Genomic DNA, 17725 nt, shown 5'->3' on the forward strand with positions numbered 1-17725 from the left:
TTTTTTAGTAGAGATGGGGTTTTACCATGTTGGCCAGGCTGGTCTCGAACTCCAGACCTCAGGTGATCTGCCCACCTCGGCCTCCCAAAGTGCTGGGATTACAGGCGTGAGCCACCGCGTCCAGCCTGGATTTTTTTTTTAAGTATTCATACTTATGCTACAACGAGCACTTCCTTCCAGTGTCAGGTTGGTGCTCCAGAAGGTTCAGATTCTGAAGCAGTTCAGATTTCAGGATTAGGGTGCTCAACCTGTACCTAAGCGCTTGTTTGAAACAACCCATGGCCACCAAAAGGACCTGGCACTGGCCAACACTCAGAACACCCCAGCCCTGGATCTTCAGTGCCCAGAGCATGGCGTATTCACCCTCCTGGGATGCTGCAGGGGCCTCCCCCTCCCAGAACTCTGGGGGTGTCGAGGGCAGCAGCAGATTTCTAAGAGCTTTTACCTTTTTCTTCAGGTGGTTTGAAGAAGTCAGCTGGGAAGGAGACAGAGGACTGCAGCTCCCTGGGGAACTCTTCCTGAATGGCGTCGAACCATGGCACTGTGGCTCCCCTGAAGTTCAACTTGTCAAAGATGTTGACAGCAAGAACTGGGGGCACAGTTCCTTTAATCAGACATAACCCCCACAGCTGTCTTGAACCCTTGCTGTTTTCTTTTCTTTTTTTTTTTTGAGATGGGAGTTTCGCTCTTGTCACCCAGGCTGGAGTGCAATGGCGCGATCTCAGCTCACCGCAACCTCCGCCTCCTGGGTTCAGGCAATTCTCCTGCCTCAGCCTCCTGAGTAGCTGGGATTACAGGCACGTGCCATCATGCCAGCTAATTTTTTGTATTTTGGTAGAGACGGGGTCTCACCATGTTGACCAGGATGGTCTTGATCTCTTGACCTTGTGATCCACCTGCCTTGGCCTCCCAAAGTGCTGGGATTAGAGGCATGAGCCACTGTGCCCGGTCGCTGTTTTCAAAATGACTACAACTGTCACACTGATTGGCTGGCCTTATTTATTTATTTAATTTTTTTAAAAATTGGTTTTTTGAGATGGAGTTTCACGCTGTCTCCCCCGGTGGAGTGCAGCAGTGTGATCTTGGCTGACTGCAATCTCTGCCTCCCAGCTTCAACCACTTCTCCTGTCTCAGCCTCCCGAGTACTGGGATCACATGTATGCACCATCACACCTGGCTAATTTTTTGTGTTTTTGGTAGAGATGGCATTTCGCCATGTTGGCCAGGCTGGTCGCAAACTCCTGACCTCAAGTGAGCCGCCTGCCTCAGCCTCCCAAAATGCTGGGATTACAGGCACGAGCCACTGTGCCCAGCCTATTTATTTATATTTATTTTTTGAGACCAGGTCTCACTCTCTCACCCAGGATGGAGTGCAGTGGTGCAATCTCAGCCCACTGTAGCCTCAATCTCCTGGGCTCAAACAATCCTCCCACCTCAGCCTCCTGAGTAGCTGGGAATACAGGAGCATGCCACCACACCTGGCTAATTTATTTATTTTTTTAATAGAGAAGGGGTCTCACTACAGTGCCCAGGCTGGTCTCGAACTCCTGGGCTCAAGCAGTCTGCCCACCTTGGCCTCCCACACTGCTGGGATTACAGGTGTGAAGTACCACGCCTGGTTGACTGACCATCTTTAGAACAGAATCGATTTCCAGCTTCCTGCACCCCACGTGTACCTACACCTGTCTGCAGTGAGCCTGGAGGCAGGACCCTTGACACCCACCCTTCTAGAGTCTCACACCTGAGGGTCTGGAGGACCTGCCGGCTGGACACCCAAGATCATGGCCCAACATCTCCCAAGCCTGGGACCTGGCCCCTGGGAGCAATGGGTGAGTCACTGCAGACTGTCTTCCAAAGACTCCATTCACAGATGAGGAAACAGGCCTAGCTGCTGGTTTTTTTTTTGAGACAGTTTCCTGTCCCCCAGGCTGGAGTGCAGTTGCCCAATCTTAGCTCACCACAACCTCTGCCTCCCAGGTTCAAGTGATTCTCCTGCCTCAGCCTCCAGCATAGCTAGGACTACAGGTGTGCACCACCATGCCTGGTTACTTTTTCTACTTTTAGTAGAGAAGGGTTTCACCATGTTGGCCAGGCTGGGTCATAGGATTTACCACATGACCCAGCAAACCCACTTCTGGCTCTACACCCAAAAGACTAAAAGCAAGGACCCAGATATTTGCACACCCACATTCACAACAGCACCATTCACACAGGCCAAAAGGTGGACATGACCCAGGCATCTGTCAACGGATGAGCTGACTCCCGACTTCACATGATCTGCCTGTCTTGGCCTCCCAGAATACTGGAGTTACAGGCGTGAGACACCGCACCCGACCCCTAAATTGTTTTTCTAAGAGCGTGGCTAAGCATGGCCGGGAGCCCACCTGCTACACCCATGGGCCCAGCTCCTGGGTAGAGCCCCGATGATCGCGGGGTTCCACTCCCCTTGCAGCCAGCTCCTTACTCATGTTGGTGGTGACAATGACGAAGGGCCGCAGGTACGTCCGCCGCACGTTGCGTGCCACGTTGCTGAAGTAGCCCTCAAGGTGCTGGAGCAGCTGTGCCGTGCCACCCTCGCTCCACTGGATCTGCTCCCACGCTGTGCTGGTGGCCGGGGCCAGGAGGGCGCTGCCCGAGTAGATGATGTCCTGGTTAGACAGACAGCATTCAGTGCTCCGCCAGCGGAGGGAGGCCTGGCTCTTGGGACCAAGGGACACCAGCCCTGAAAGCCTTTGCTCATCTAGTGGGCTCATTCATTCATTCCGGCCCCGTACTTTAGACTGTGCGCTTTAACATGAGTTTATAATTTTTTTTTTTTTTTGAGATGGAATCTCATTCTGTCGCCCAGGCTGGAATGCAGTGGTGTGATCTCGGCTCACTACAACCTCCGCCTCCTGGGTTCAAGCAATTCTCCTGCCTCAGCCTCCTAAGTATCTGGGATTACAGGCATGTGCCACCACACTTGGATAATTTTTGTATTTTTAGTAGACACAGGCTTTCACCATGTTGTCCAGGCTGGTCTTGAACTCTTGACCTCAGGTGATCCACCTGCCTCGGCCTCCCAAAGTGCTGGGATTACAGACATGCGCCAACACACCCGGCTAATTTTTGTGTTTTTAGTAAAGACAGGGTTTCACCATGTTGACCAGGCTGGTCTTGAACTCCTGACCTCAGGTTGCTCTACCCATCTCGGCCTCCCAAAGTGCTGGGATTACAGGTGTGAGCCATTGAGCCTGGCCCAGTTTCCAATTTTTTTTTTTTTTTTTTTTAAGTTTACCATCTTAAGAGGAATAGATGGTATATTTTTATATAGCTCACAAAGTATATAAAAATCCAGAGAATTCAAGATGCTTCATATTTTTGGCCTTATTTATTAGATTTACAAGCCCTGTTTAAATGCTTGGAAGATCTGTTTGCTAGCCAAACTGAAATACAAAAAGAAAAATCAAATATCTGACATATGATTCCATTTAAAATACGTAAGGGAATTTGATGGTCTCAGTTTATAAATAGGATCAAACATTAATCAAAGTTGAATTCAAATAGATAAGAAGTATTTTTTAATGTGTGATTTCCATACATCCCGAACCCCACCACATAAACTAGAGAGACTGTGGGTGATTCGCTGCCAGAGGCCCGAACTGTCAGAGTGAGCCCTGCCACAGGTTTTTTTCCACATATACCCCAAGATGCTAAGCTGAAGACATGTGGAGACGTCCCTGGTTTTATCAGAACTCCTCCCAAACCCCACTGAGGCCACTGTGGACACACAGGCAGCTCCTCCAAGGGTGAACCTCTGCCTCTGCACCTCGGGGTCTCTGAATGACTGGGTGGAGGTGTGGGGCCATGTTCAGGGGTTTGGGGACCACACCCAAGGTAGAAACCAGGGCCGGGCACAGTGGCTTACACCTGTAATCCCAGCACTTTGGGAGGCTGAGGCAGGTGGATCACCTGAAATCAGGAGTTTGAGACCAGCCTGGCCAACACAGTGAAAACCTGTCTCTACTAAAAATACAAAAAATTAGCCAGGCACAGTGGCAGGTGCCTGTAATCCCAGCTATTGGGGAGGCGGAGGCAGGAGAATTGCTTGAACCCAGGAGGTGGAGGCTGCAGTAAGCTGAGATCATGCCATTGCACTGCAGCCTAGGGCAATAGAGCAAGACCCCATCTCAAAAAAAAAAAAAAAAAAAAGAAAAGAAACCGGGAGGGAACTTGTTTGTAGAGTCACGCATGGAAAACAAATGCCACTGGCCCAACTCTCAGGCTGGGACTCAAATCCCAGCGAGAGGACCCTGCCTTGTCTCTGGGAGCCTTGTGCACACCTGAAGCTCTCATGGGGGGCCCTGCATGGACTGGAAGCCCTGTGTGAGGCCTGCATGGATGAGGAGGTCCCTGAGGGCTCCCTGTGAATGGGGTGAGGAATGGGGCATCCCCCACGGGCTCTGTGTGGACAGGCACTCCTCTGGGGGTCCTGCATGGGTGAAGAGACCTGCCCAGAAGTCAAAGGAAACTTCTGGAGCCTCCAAGAGCCGTTTCCAAACATCAGCTGTGTGAGTCTCTTAGCAGACAGTGCTCAGGGGCTGACGACTTCGGCACATGGGGCGGGAGGGTGGAGATAGAGGCGTGGCCCTCTGAAAGCCCACTGCCCCTTAGGAGCTGTGCCTCTGGGCAAACCCCTCAGCTCTCTGTGCCTCCGTTTCCTTACCTGTCAAATGGGTGGATGATATTACATCATAGGCTGTGGGGAAGGGAGAGGGGGCTGATTCAGGTGAGCCACTTAGAACCTTTATTTATTTGTTTCTTTGAGACCGAGTCTCGCTCTGTTGCCCAGGCTGGAGTGCAGTAGCATGATCTCAGCTCACTGCAACCTCCACCTCCCAGGTTCAAGTGATTCTCCTGCCTCAGTTTCCAGAGTATAGTTGAGACTACAGGCACACACCGTCAGGCTGGTCTCTAACTCCTGACCTCAGGTGATCCACCTGCCTCAGCCTCCCAAAGTGCTGGGATTACAGGCGTGAGCCCCTGTGCCCGGCTAGAACCTCTTAGAAGCCACTTAGACCACACTCTGGGCACTACTGAGATCACCCACGGGGCGGTGACCTGCGCGTTTCCTCCCAGAAAACTCCCTAGCCTTCATCGTCAGTTTAGCTGGGGGCCGCACCTGCCGGGGCTCACATTTGCAAAATGAGTGTTTGCCTCAGGGATTCTGGACACAACCATCTTCTACAAGCTGGGGTCGATGCTCGGCCCCATAGCGCCCGCCTGCCGGCATCCCTGAGTGTCCCCGAGCTGGGCCTGCGGCCATCCTACCTCGTGGAAGTCAACATCCTGTGTGGCCGCCAGGTCGAATCCCTGCTGCCGGCTCTCGTGCTGCAGGATGCGGCCCAGCAGCTGGTAGGCCGTGCGCACGTCAGTGCTGGAGAGTGTGGCCGTGTGCCACATGGCGTTGCACAGCGCCCTCACCAGCCGCAGGGCCCCGGCGCCGTCCACCTGGATCTCAGCTTCTCATTCTGGAACAGGGAGGCAGTCTCGAGGTGTGCAAACACTTGGTCGCTTTCAGTCCCTGCTGTTACTCAGAAACTCACTACCGTCTGGTGCAAGTTTCCTTGTCAGAAAGGAAGTTCAAAAATCCAAAAGCCTGGCCGGGCGTGGTGGCTCATGCCTGTAATCCCAGCACTTTGGGAGGCAGAGGTAGGTGGATCATTTGCGGTCAGGAGTTCAAGACCACCCTGGCCAACATGGTGAAACCCCGTCCCTACTAAAAACACAAAAAATTAGCCAGGCATGATGGTGCGCACCTGTCTGTCCCAACTACTCGGGAGGCTGAGACAGGAGAACTGCTTCCATCTGGGAAGCGGAGGTTGCAGTGAGTTGCGACTGGGCCACTGCCCTCTAGCCTGGGAGACAGAGTGAGACTCTGTATCAAAAATTTAAAAAATCCAAAACCCCTAAAATGAGCACTGCTGATAGTTCGAGCATGGAAAGGACGGGCTGGTGGGCTGCAAAGGACTCGGAGAGAGACAGCCAGTAGGAGACCCAGGAACAACCCCCGTGAGACAGGGCAGGATCAGAGGGCAAATGGGGTCAAACGCAGGGACCCTGTGTTCTCAGAACCAAAGACGCAGAGCCGGTGTCAGGGGACAGTACATGTGGGGGTGCCCAGTTCAGGTGCCAATGCTCCCAAGTCACAGGAGCCCATGGGGCCATCCCTGAGTCATCCCAGCTGTCCCAACACTCCCCAGCCCAGGAGCCCTGGCCCACGCAAACTCTCCTGCATACACGAGCACACATGCGCCCCTGCTGAGCATGCATCCCTGAGGCGCCCCTACCACGGTCCTGAGGTCCACGAAGGAGACGGTGGTGCAGTTGAAGAGCTCTGGGGGCAGCCAGCGTCGAACTGCATTTCCTGGGGAAGGAGAGCAGGAATGCAAAGCCTGAAACTCACATTGTTGATCCATGCTGGTGTATTTCCATCCCTGATCTGAATGTACTCAAGCCCAGAACATGGTGTGGCGGTGAGAACCCCATGAGGGCCCAGAGGCACGGTGGTGCCTACAAAAGCCAGAGGCAGGGCCAGTGACTTCAGACGCTTGGGAGAGGCCCTACGTCGCAGCACATTTCCTCAGAGACATCCAGACTCCCACCCTCAGGGCACATGTGTTGGCCCCAGGGGTCTGCACCCCTCATGCCAGGGCCATGGCCAAAGCTGCTTTAACACTGACTGACAACCAGGCATTTCAGGCGCCCAGCAAACAGCAGCCAGCACTCCTGAGCAAGTGTGTGAGGAAGAAACCAGCGGCCGGGCGTGGTGGCTCTCGCTTGTAATCCCAGCACTTTGGGAGGCCAAGGTGGGTGGATCATGAGGTCAGGAGGTCGAGACCAGCCTGGCCAATATGGTGAAACCCCGTCTCTACTAAAAAATACAAAAACTAGTTGGGCATGGTGGTGCGCGCCTGTAGTACCAGCTACTCAGAAGGCTGAGGCAGGAGAATTGCTGGAACCCAGGAGGTGGAGGTTGCAGTGAGCCAAGACTGCACCACTGCATTTCAGCCTGGGTGACCGAGTGAGACGTCGGCTCAAAAAAAAAAAAAAAAGAAATCAGCAACACCATCTGCCGGGCAGCCATGATGCCATGTGCCAGGGATCCGCTGCAGCTGGGCCTTTACTTGTGCTGCCTCACTGGACTCCCCAGGCGTCCCTCACAGTGCGGACATGGTCACTGTCCCCATTTCACAGGGGACACCTGATGCTATGAACAATGAAGCCATTTGTCCCAGTGCCCCAGGCTGAGCGGCAGAGCAGGGAATGGCCGGGTGTGACTGGCAGGCGTCCCTGTACACACTGTGCCGTTCCTGTGTCTATTACACCCTCTGCCTGCACTGTGTATTTACTGGTAGGGAAAAGGCGATCTAATTTCTCCCAGCACTTGGCCTGCATGAGTTCCGACATCTCGACTGGCTCTCCCACAAGGACGTGTGCCTCGGTTCCCCACCTGTGGACCCCACCGGCCACAGGGACTCACCGACGGACCCCTTGGGGCATGGCACTGCAGCCGGCTGCCCGAACTTGGTCTGTGGCCACCAAATGCTGGCCTCGAACACTTTGGGACAGCCGTTGAAGGTCACTGGGTTAGAGAAAAGAGAAGGCCGCTCAGCAGGGCACGCTGTGCTGACGGCCACAAACGGGCCCTGCTGTCTGTGTGCGCCTCCCCCCTGCAGGAGGCCCTGCTCCCACTAAGAACCGAACCCTAGCATCTCCCCCACCCCCCATCCACGCCAGAGCTGGAGAGGGGGTGACCAGGCTCTGACCCATGCCCTTCACACAGAACCAGGTTTCTAGAAGGTCAAGAGGACGTAGAACACAAAGGAGCCCAGGGTCCCCCCAAACACCCTGAGCGCACGCACACACGTGCACGCCAGCCCGGCGGCCTGTCCCTGCGCTGTGACCTGCAAGGAGTGAAGGGGCAGCTCGGACCTTCGCAGCCGAGTGTGGTGACCTCGGCGAACGGGTTGTCACAGCGGTTGCACTGGCGGCCGATGACACCAGGCTTGCAGGCACACTGCCCAGTGGTCATGTCGCAAGCACGGCTGTGGGAGCCATGGGGGAAGCAGTCACAGGGTAGGCAGGCGTCCTGGGCTGGGGCCTGGTAGTAATTCTCCTGCAAAAGCCAGAGGCAGGGCCGGTGACTTCAGACGCCTGGGAGAAGCCCTATGTCACAGCACATTTCCTCAGCAACATCCAGACTCCCACCCTCAGGGCACATGTGTTGGTCCCAGCCGTCTGCACCCCTCATGGCTACCCTCTGCCCACACCCCACACCCCACACCCGACGGGGGCTGCCTCCCAGGGCCCTACAAGGGAAGCTCTTCCCAGGACAGTGGTTCTCCCGGGAAGCATGACCTCCCTCCCTCACGTCTTAGCAAATCCCAACAGCGGGCACCTTCATATCTGTCCTAAGAAGAATCAGAGATCCAAATGGAGGCTTACACGTGGGGATGGCCCTTGGGTGTTTTCTTAATGTTATTTTGAAAAATCAGAGGCCAGGCACCGTGGCTCATGACTGTAATCCCAGCATTTTGGGAGGCCAAGGCAGGTGGATCAAGAGGTCAAGAGATTAAGACCAGCCCAGACAACATGGTGAAACCCCATCCCTACTAAAAATATAAAAATTAGCTGAATGTGGTGGTGTGCACCCGTGGTCCCAGCTACTCGGGAGGCTGAGGCAGAACTGCTCGGACCCGGGAGCTGCAGTGAGCCGAGATCACGCCATTGTACTCCAGCCTGGCGACAGAGCAATATTCCATCTCAAAAAAAAAAAAAAAAAATTAGAAGCCACCTGAACGTCTACCATTGAGCAGGCCAGGGTGACAATCAAGAGCTTGTGCTTTGGGTTCAGAAAGTCCTGGGTTCGTGCCTGACCCTTTTGTTTACCAGCTACACTGCCTGGGCCAGTCACTGGGCCTCCCCAGGCCCAAGTACCACCCCCTCCCCCCAGAAAATGGTGCAGGCTGTGTGACCTGGGCAGACTCGTGAGCAACGTTCAGACTGTGTGTCAGGTGGGACTCCAGCTAGGTGTAAAATGACAGTGAGTGGCAGGCCCCAAAGAGATGCTAAAACATTCGCCACCACAGCTGGGGGGGAGATGGGGTGACCGCCATCTTTGTTTGTTTCTTACATTTTGTATAACTTTATTTTATTTTTTGAGATGGGGTCTCACTCTGTTGCCCAGGCTGGAGTGCAGTAGTATCACCGCTCACTGCACCCTCAACCTCCAGGGCTCAAGTGATCCTCCCACCTCAGCCTCCCGAGTAGCAGGGATCACAGGCATGCACCAGCACACCCAGCTAATGCTTTTATTTTTTGCAGAGATGGGGGGGTCTATGTTGCCTAGGTTGGTCTTGAACTCCTGGGCTCAAGTGATCCTCCCGCCTCAACCTCCAGAGCAGCTGAGATTACAGGCACGAGCCACCATGCCCTGCCTATAACTTTGGATGAGAAAAAATTCATAGGCAAGTTTTCACCAATGCACTCCCCAAGTTCCCTCTGCTCTGTCGCCCACTGTGCCACCACCACCACCAGGTGACATGTTACACTGTCTCGACCCAGGACAGCTGTTTCATTGAGTCTTTCAGGACATAAGTCTCACTTGCTGTTGGAAGCAATGAGGGCACTCGGGACATTACTGACATCACAGGACGACATCCAAGGGTGCCCCAGTGCCAGCTTCCCTCCCAGAGCCGGCCACATCTGCAGGAAGCTCATGTCCCCCGCCCAGGCTCCTGTCACCCTCGGACCTAACATTTGGGTTTCAAGTGACTATGAGCTCCATGGCTGTGGTGTACATGAAGGTCCTGAAGGAGGTGATGGGAGGGGTCCCTAGCGTCTGTGCTGAGAACATGTGTGCACATCTGGAGACCATGAGATGGGAGCTCCGTGCTGCACGCAGGTTAGGACTGACTGCCCTGGATGGGGGTGGGGTACAACTTACCAACACAATTAGTCATGCTTTCTATTTCAAAATTGCTATCGTCATGGGATGCTAGCTTTGTGAAGACCATGAAAATGGCCAGGCACGGTGGCTCACACCTGTAATCCCAGCACTTTGGGAGGCTGAGGCAGGCGGAGAGTTTGAGACCAGCTTGGCCAACATGGTGAAATCCTATCTCTACTAAAAATAGAAAAATTAGCTGGGCACGGTGGAGGGTGCCTGTAATCCCAGCTACCTGGGAGGCTGAGGTAGAATTGCTGGAACCCTGGAGGCAGAGGCTGCAGTGAGCTGAGATTGTGCCACTGCACTCCAGCCTGGGTGACAGAGTGAGATTCCATCTCAAAAAAAAGGCCAGGAAAACAGCCAACCAGGAGGCCAGGAGGGCCAGAGATGTGCCAGCCCTCTGAAACGGCTGGGCTTCCCACAGCCATGGACGCTGGGCTGGGAGCAGGTAGGGATTCCTGTTCCACGGGTGGAGGCTGGCAGGGTTGAACCCGGAGTTTACATGCAGAAAGCAGCCGTGGACTATTCACAGGGCACGGGGATCAGCAAGGAAACCAAAACCACATCTGTGCACAACTGTGGTGTGACGGGCACAGACAGGTGTGCGTGGAGGTGTGTGTATGGGCAGGGCATGTGCAGGCGTGTGAGTGTCTGCAGGCATGTGAGTGTTTGCAGGCGTTCATGTCTGCAAGCATGTGTCTGCAGGGGAGCGTTCACAGGCACGTGTTTACAGGCATGTTTGCAGGTGTGTGAGTGTCTGCAGGCATGAGTGTTTGCAGCTGTGTGTTTGCAGGCGTGTGAGTGTCTGCAGGCATGTGTCTGCAGGTGAGTGTTCACAGGTGAGTGTTTACAGGCATGTCTGCAGGTGTGTGTGTGTCTGCAGGTGTGTGTGTCTGCAGGTGTGTGAGTGTCTGCAGGCGTGTAAGTGTCTGCAGGCATGTGCCTGCAGGTGAGTGTTCACAGGCGTGTGTTTACAGGCATGTGTCTGCAGGTGAGTGTTCACAGGCGTGTGTTTACAGGCATGTCTGCAGGTGTGTGAGTGTCTGCAGGCGTGAGAGTGCAGGCATGTGAATGTCTGCAGGCGTGTCTGCAGGTGTGCGAGTGTTCACAGGTGTGTGTTCACAGGCATGTGAGTGTTCACAGGCATGTGTATAGCAGCCTCCGTGTGTGTGTGTGAGCACACACAGCCATCTCCCTGGGCTCAGAGCCTGGGGTGGGCATGCAGGGACCATGGGGCTGGGCCTCACCTTGCACTGGCACCGGCCATTGGTCTTATTACAGTTGGGATCGAAGCCTTTGCTGACAGCACAGTAGCAGGGTCCACAGACGGGGTTCCCCCACCAGCCTCTGGGGCACGGAAGGTCGAGTCTGTCGGTAAAATGAGAGGGCAGATGGAAGGTTTATGTAACGATGCTTTCTAGAACAAGAGGCCCGCTGGTGGCATGGAGACGGCTGCCCAGGAAGCTCGGCTAAGCCCAGCTCGGGGAGCTTCCCTTCCACGTTACATGGCCTGTTTTCCCTCTACTGGCTCCCACCCTCACCTCCACCCACAGACTGACCATGCCCAAAGCAGCCGTGACAGCGTGTGTTCACTGTGTGTCCCACGTCCACGCCATGCCTGGATCACTGGGGCCTAATGACCACGGATCCCACTGCAAGGCTGGCCTCTCACATCCCAGCCCCACACAGGTAGACTGAGCTCAGCTGCCTGGCACCACTTCTCCAAGGCCACGTGGGGTGAATGGCAGCATGAGACGCCCTGAGGGAGGTTCCTGAACAGGGAGTTCTGCAGTTTCTGTTGTCCCCCAGCCCTATGGATGCTCAGGGCAGCCATGCCCTGGTGTAGCATGCCCTTAGGTCAGTGGCCCATGTCCACGCACTCAGAATCCAGTGGAAGCCAGTCCTGCTTCCCTGAGCCTCCCCCGTAGGGAACAGCAGATGCTGAAGATGAGTGACACTGCAGGGACAAGGCCAGGCCTCCAAGGCACTGGCGGCGGCTGCACCCGAGTCGCCCTACCCCTTCCTGTCATGGGCGGCACCTCCTGCAGCCCCACCTGGCTGCGATGTCCCCACCCAAGTGTCCTGTGGGCTGTTGCATTCCCCATCCTTGCTAACAGAGGTCCCTCTACCCAGCTGCCAGCCTCTCGAGTTCACTCACTTGGTGAGCAATTATTAAGGACTGACTGTGTACAAATCAGGGTCATAAAGACACCCAGGCAGAGATGGAGTCTGGTGTTTATGGATATGTGTGTGTGCGGTATGGGGGCCCCAGAGCCTTCGTCTCCCTGCAGCTCTGGTGGCGGTGGTGCCAGGCATGGGGTTGCTGGGTCAGCCTCCTGGTAACACCCCCTGCTCTGAGCTGTGTTCCATGTGGCAGCTGGGGGTTCCCCAAAACCAGACCTGTCACTTTTGTGCTGGGCCCCCACAGCCTCCATACAGCCGAGCTCTGTTCCTGGCTTGTGGGCCCACCCCTGTCCTCACCCAGGCCTCTCTGCCTCCCCGGATGACCCCCCAGGTTCTTTAGACCAGCCTCATCCCTTGCTCCTCTCCAGCTCGGCTCGGTTGCTTTTGCTCCCAGAATGCCCTCCCGCTTCAGCCTCCCTGGCTCCCACCTCCCTCTCCACTCCCAGGGCACCTCCTCCAAGCCCTCTTGCATCACATCTTGCTGACATCCAAGTGTGGTGTGGTGCCATCTTCTTGAGAGGCCACAAGCCCAAGGCCACAGGCTGCTTCCCACTTACGGGGCTGCAGCCGGGATCACAGCATCTGCTCTAGGCTCAGGTATACAAAGAAGAGAGTGTAGCAGGTGTCCCTGCACCTGATGCCCACCAGCAGCTGAGGCCCATGAGCCGTGGGGGCATCCCGTCCCTCCACAGGGGCCTGGAACCGTGGTTTATGAAGAACCAAGCTGCTCCACCTTGGACAAACTGATGCTCGGCCATCCCTGTGCAAAGGGCACTCCGGGAGCCCCGAGAGCACGCTGCTGCCAGTCCTAACACCACCAGGATCTCCACACGCATCAGACATGACTTCAACCCCACCGACTCGAGAAAGTGTTCTGTATAATCACATCCATCTCCCTGCATTTCAAGGGGCCTGTTTGCTCTGGGCACAGGACTCCAGATGAATGAGTCGTGTTACATGTTTCTGGGGTGGACATGTGATCCAACAGGGTTAGTTTGAGATGTCCAAATTGATTCTTACTGCCCAGGTACAGTGGCTCACGCCCGTAATCCTAGCACCTTGGGAGGCTGAGGCAGAACTGCTTGAGCCCAGGAGGTGGAGGTTGCAGTGAGCCAAGATTGGCCCACTGCACTCCAGCCCAGGTGACAGAGCAAGACTCTGTCTCAAAAAAAAATATGTCCCTGTTATCCAGAGTTACACATATCTTTGGGTCAAAATAAGGAAGAGGAGACACCAACTCAAGAGCGAGGATGGCCAGGTGGACTCTGCAGGTGCGGAGTCTCGCTATGTTGCCCAGGCTGGTCTTGAACTTCTGGGCTCAAGCAAGCTGCCTGCCTTGGCCTCTCAAAGTGCTGGGATTACAGGCATGAGCCACCTTGCCTGGCCAGCCTTGTCTCTCTGTCTGTCTGTCTCTCCCCCCGCCCCATATATATATATATATATACACACACACATATATATATATTTTTAAGATGGAGTCTCACTCTGTTGCCCAGGCTGGAGTGAAATGGCACAATCTTGGTTCACTGCAACCTCAGACTCCTGGGTTCAAGTAATCCTCCTGCTTCAGCCTCCCAAGTAGCAGGGATTACAGGCATGCACCATGACACCCAGCTAATTTTTGTATTTTTAGTTGAGATGGGGTTTCACCACGTTGGCCAGCCGGGTCCTGAACTGCTGACCTCAGGGGATTCACCTGCCTCGGCCTCCCAAATTGCTGGGATTATAGGCGTGAGCCACCGCGCCTGGCCAGCAATAATATTTTTAATGTAGAGATGTACTACACTTAATTTAATGATTCCTTGGTTTCTGGAAACATGAGCCAGATCATTCACATTTCCAGCACTATAAATAACACTGCTACGAACATCTTTGTGCACTTTGGATTTCTTCAGTAAGACAGATTCCTCGACCTACAACGGAGGGATGAAAGGGTAAGCAGCTTGGAGGTGCTGCACAGGGCAAGGGTTGTTCTAATGCACAAAGCATCTGTGAGTTGCTCAGAGCTGCCCTGCCTAGGGAGAAGGCCCCACCTGCAGAGGTGAGCTGCACCTGCTCGTCCACAACCTCCAGGGCAATGAAGTCGTGTTTCTCATTGAAGCGGCCATTGTAGAGCAGCAGGCCATTCCTTTCCTGGGTGGCAAACCTGCGGAGCCAAGCAGAAGCACATCACAGGCTGAAGACCCCAAGGTCAGAAGGCTCCCCAGGCGTGACAAGCCCAGCCAGAGGAGGGCGGGCGCTGGTGACCACGATTCAGGAAGAAATGGCCTCAGGCACGCATCCTTCCCAGGGAAGCAGAAAGCCCATCAAGCTTGATGAGCAGCATTCTTTTCTGGAAGTAGCAAACCAGAATCCATGGGGAATCTGGATACTACACCATGTAGAATGTGAACAGATCCCATTTGCGGCCAGGCACGGTGGCTCACGCCTGTAGTCCCAGCACTTTGGGAGGCTGAGGCGGGTGGATCATGAGGTCAGGAGATCAAGACCATCCTAACATGGTAAAACTGTCTCTACTAAAAATATACAAAATTAGCTGGGTGTGGTGACACACACCTGTAGTCCCAGCTACTCGGAAGGCTGAGGCAGGGAATCGCTTAAACCAGGAGGCTGAGCCAAGATCGTGCCACCGCACCCCAGCCTGGGTAACAGAGACTCTGTCTCAAAAAAAAGGAAATATCCCATTTGCACAACATGCTATAAGCACAGCCCATAGTCAGGACACCTGTTACAGATATGTTTGGACAGAAAGCATGTGCTGTATATTTTCTTACTTACTTTTTTTGAGATGGAGTCTTGCTCTATCGTCAGGTGGGAGTGCAGTGGTGCGATCTTGGCTCACTGCAACCTCTGCCTCCCGGGTTCAAGCGATTCCCCCGCCTCAGGCTCCCGAGTAGCGAGGACTACAGGAGCCCACCACCACGCCCAGCTAATTTTTTGTATTTTAGTAGAGATGGGGTTTCACCATGTTAGCCAGATGGGGGCTGGTGGGCGGGGTCAGTGTCAAACAGCCCTGCACAGCTCCCCCGGCAAGCACCCTCCACCGCTGGGGATGGAGCAGTAAAGATGAGACCCAAAGCCTAGTGGAGGGTCGGAAGAACGCAAGCAGAAAGAGGAAAGGCCAGAAAACAGAAACCAAGGCCCCGAGAGGGGCCCCGGGGAAGGAGGAGGAAAAAACAAAGAGCTGGGGGGATAATAGGCAGCTGGGAACGGAGCCCAGAGCCCACTTGGGAGCCCAGATGCTTGGCAAAGAGAAGCCAGAAAGAGGAGAAGGGGCCGTGGAAGAACCCACCTGAAACAAAAGCAGCGAGGCGCCCCCCAACCCGGCCCCTCGCAGCGGCTCTCAGAGGCTCAAGAGGGCCCCGCCCCGCCCACAGCCCCACTGCTCCTGAAGTGGAACTGCCCTGGCAGCCTGGGAGGCATCTTATGATTTTGCTTTTAATGGCATTCCCTACAAAACCCTCGGTGATTTAGCATCGGCTCTGCTTGTTCAGCCACCATCACATATAATTCATCAATTGCTGTCCAGTACCACAGTCTCACAGATACAAAATCTGACAAGCGGCAGCACAGCCTTCTCTTGTGCACACATGTCATTCAACATTTTTGGAGGTGGAGAGGATAGTGGTGGTCACCAGCTGCAGAGGGCGCAGGGAAGGGCTGGAGAGAAGTGGGTTAAGGGGTACAAATAAAGACACAGTAGAAATAAATCATTTTCTGTTGCTGTTTTGAGACGGAGTCTCTGCCACCCAGGTTGGAGTGCGGTGGCATGATCTCAGCTCGCTGCGACCTCCACCTTCCGGGTTCAAGTGACTCTCTTATCTCAGCCTCTTGAGTAGCTGGGATTACAGGTGCCCACCACCACAGCCGGCTAAATTTTGAGCTTTTAGTAGAGACAGAATTTCACCATGTTGGCCAGGCTGGTCTTTAACTCCCAGCCTCAGGAGATCCACCCGCCTCGGCCTCCCAAAGTGCTGGGATCACAGGCGTGAGCCACTGTGCCCAGCTAGGAATACGCTCTAGTCTTCAACAGCATGGGTGGGAACACAGAATTAACAATAGTTTATTGCATATTTCCAGAAAACTAGAATAAAAAAGTTGCAGTGTTACCAATACAAAGAAAACAGAAATGTTCGAGGTAATCAATTTCCAATCACCCTGATTTAATCACTACATATTGTATAAGGTTATCAAAGTATCACATGCACCCCCACAATATGAAAAGCTACTATATATAACTTTTTTAACTTTTTTTTTTTGAGACGGAGTCTCACTCTGTCAGCAGGCTGGAGTGCAGTGGCATGATCTCAGCCCATTGCAACCTCCACCTCCGCCTCTGCCTCCCAAGTAGCTAGGATTACAGGCACCCACCACCACTCCAGAGAAGAGGTTTTGCTCTTGTTGCCCAGGCTAGAGTGCAATGGTGTGATGTCGGCTCACTGCAACCCCCGCCTCCTGGTTCAAGTGATTCTCCTGCCTCAGCCTCCCAAGGAGCTGGGATTACAGGCATGCGCCACCACGCCCAGCTAATTTTGTATTTTATTTTATTTATTTTTTTGAGACAGAGTCTCACTCTGTTGCCTAGGCTGGAGTGCCATGGCGCAATCTCAGCTCACTGCAACCTCCACCTCCAGGGTTCAAGCCTCAACCTCCTGAGTAGCTGGGACTACCGGCACGTGCCACCACACCCGGCTAATTTTTTATTTTTAGTAGAGACGGAGTTTCACCACGTTGGCCAGGCTGGTCTCAAACTCATGATCTGGTTTGAGATCCACTCACCTTGGCCTCCCAAAGTGCTGAGATTATAGGCATCAGCCACCACGCTCAGCCTAATTTTGTATTTTTAGTAGAGATGGAGGTCTCATTATGTTGGCCAGGCTGGTCTTGAACTCCTGACCTCAGGTGATCCACCTGCCTGAAGTGCTGGGATTACAGGCTAGAGCCACCGAGATTGGTCTGGAGCTACTCAACTGTCAAAGGCCACACGTGGAGGACACAGACATCGCGATCTTGAAGGATACGAACATGGAGACAGCTCGCCCCTTTCCTAAAGAGACCCATGTGACGAGGCGGGAGGCACACTCACGTGAGGGAGACGGTGAAGTGGAAGCGCTGTCTCAGGCCCCGGAAGGTGATAAAGGACCGGGGTGGGAAGCTCCTGGTGGTGACCTTGCAGTAGGGCCTCTCGTACTCGCCGGGGGGGGCACACGCAGTGGAAGCCTGATGAGCAGGTTCACACAGGTGCCCCTGTTCTTGCACACCCTGTTGGCACAGCGGCCTGAGCGGGCATCCACCTCACAGTGTTCTCCTGCAGGGTGAGAGGAAGATGCCAGAGAGGAGGTTACTTAGCAGCCAGGGAAGAACCCATGGACCCCTCGAGGACCCCAGGCACATCCCAGCCACAGAGTCAGCTGCTGAAAGAAAACCTGACTCCGGGTCAGGGCTGTGACATGAACAGAACCCCCCCCAACCCCAGCTCTTGGGGACTTGCCCAGAGCTGTGCCAGAGACAGCTGCACCCAGCTTCCAGTGGACAAGCCAAGGATGGTAG

At 54.4% G+C, this 17725-nt stretch overlaps 2 protein-coding genes across 7 annotated transcripts in view; both read right to left on the bottom strand.

Annotated features, from left to right (window-relative positions):
- The window catches only part of LOC118146822 (cadherin EGF LAG seven-pass G-type receptor 1-like), a 37560-nt gene extending 31160 nt beyond the window's left edge, over window positions 1-6400 (bottom strand). For 2 of the 6 annotated variants that reach the window (XM_078339156.1, XM_078339155.1), the window contains exons 1-3: window positions 6330-6400; window positions 5311-5510; window positions 2465-2648 (exon numbers count right to left, since the gene is read on the bottom strand). In XM_078339156.1, the coding sequence (XP_078195282.1) occupies window positions 2465-2648; window positions 5311-5442 (316 nt within the window). In that variant the 5' untranslated portion in view covers window positions 5443-5510; window positions 6330-6400. Of the gene's footprint in view, window positions 1-445; window positions 6186-6329 lie in introns of those variants that run through there. The other 4 variants (XR_013522770.1, XM_078339150.1, XM_078339154.1 and 1 more) reach the window with 3 other exon arrangements.
- A 1734-nt stretch (window positions 6401-8134) lies between these two features.
- The window catches only part of LOC103791332 (cadherin EGF LAG seven-pass G-type receptor 1-like), a 50798-nt gene continuing 41207 nt past the window's right edge, over window positions 8135-17725 (bottom strand). Inside the window, 4 exon segments of the mRNA XM_078346415.1 lie at window positions 8135-8158; window positions 11239-11359; window positions 14209-14321; window positions 17262-17483. Of these exon segments, the coding sequence (XP_078202541.1) occupies window positions 17293-17483 (191 nt within the window). The 3' untranslated portion in view covers window positions 8135-8158; window positions 11239-11359; window positions 14209-14321; window positions 17262-17292.

Source organism: Callithrix jacchus, chromosome 1, assembly GCF_049354715.1.
Source record: "Callithrix jacchus isolate 240 chromosome 1, calJac240_pri, whole genome shotgun sequence".
In the NCBI taxonomy this organism is placed as follows: Eukaryota; Metazoa; Chordata; class Mammalia; order Primates; family Cebidae; genus Callithrix; species Callithrix jacchus.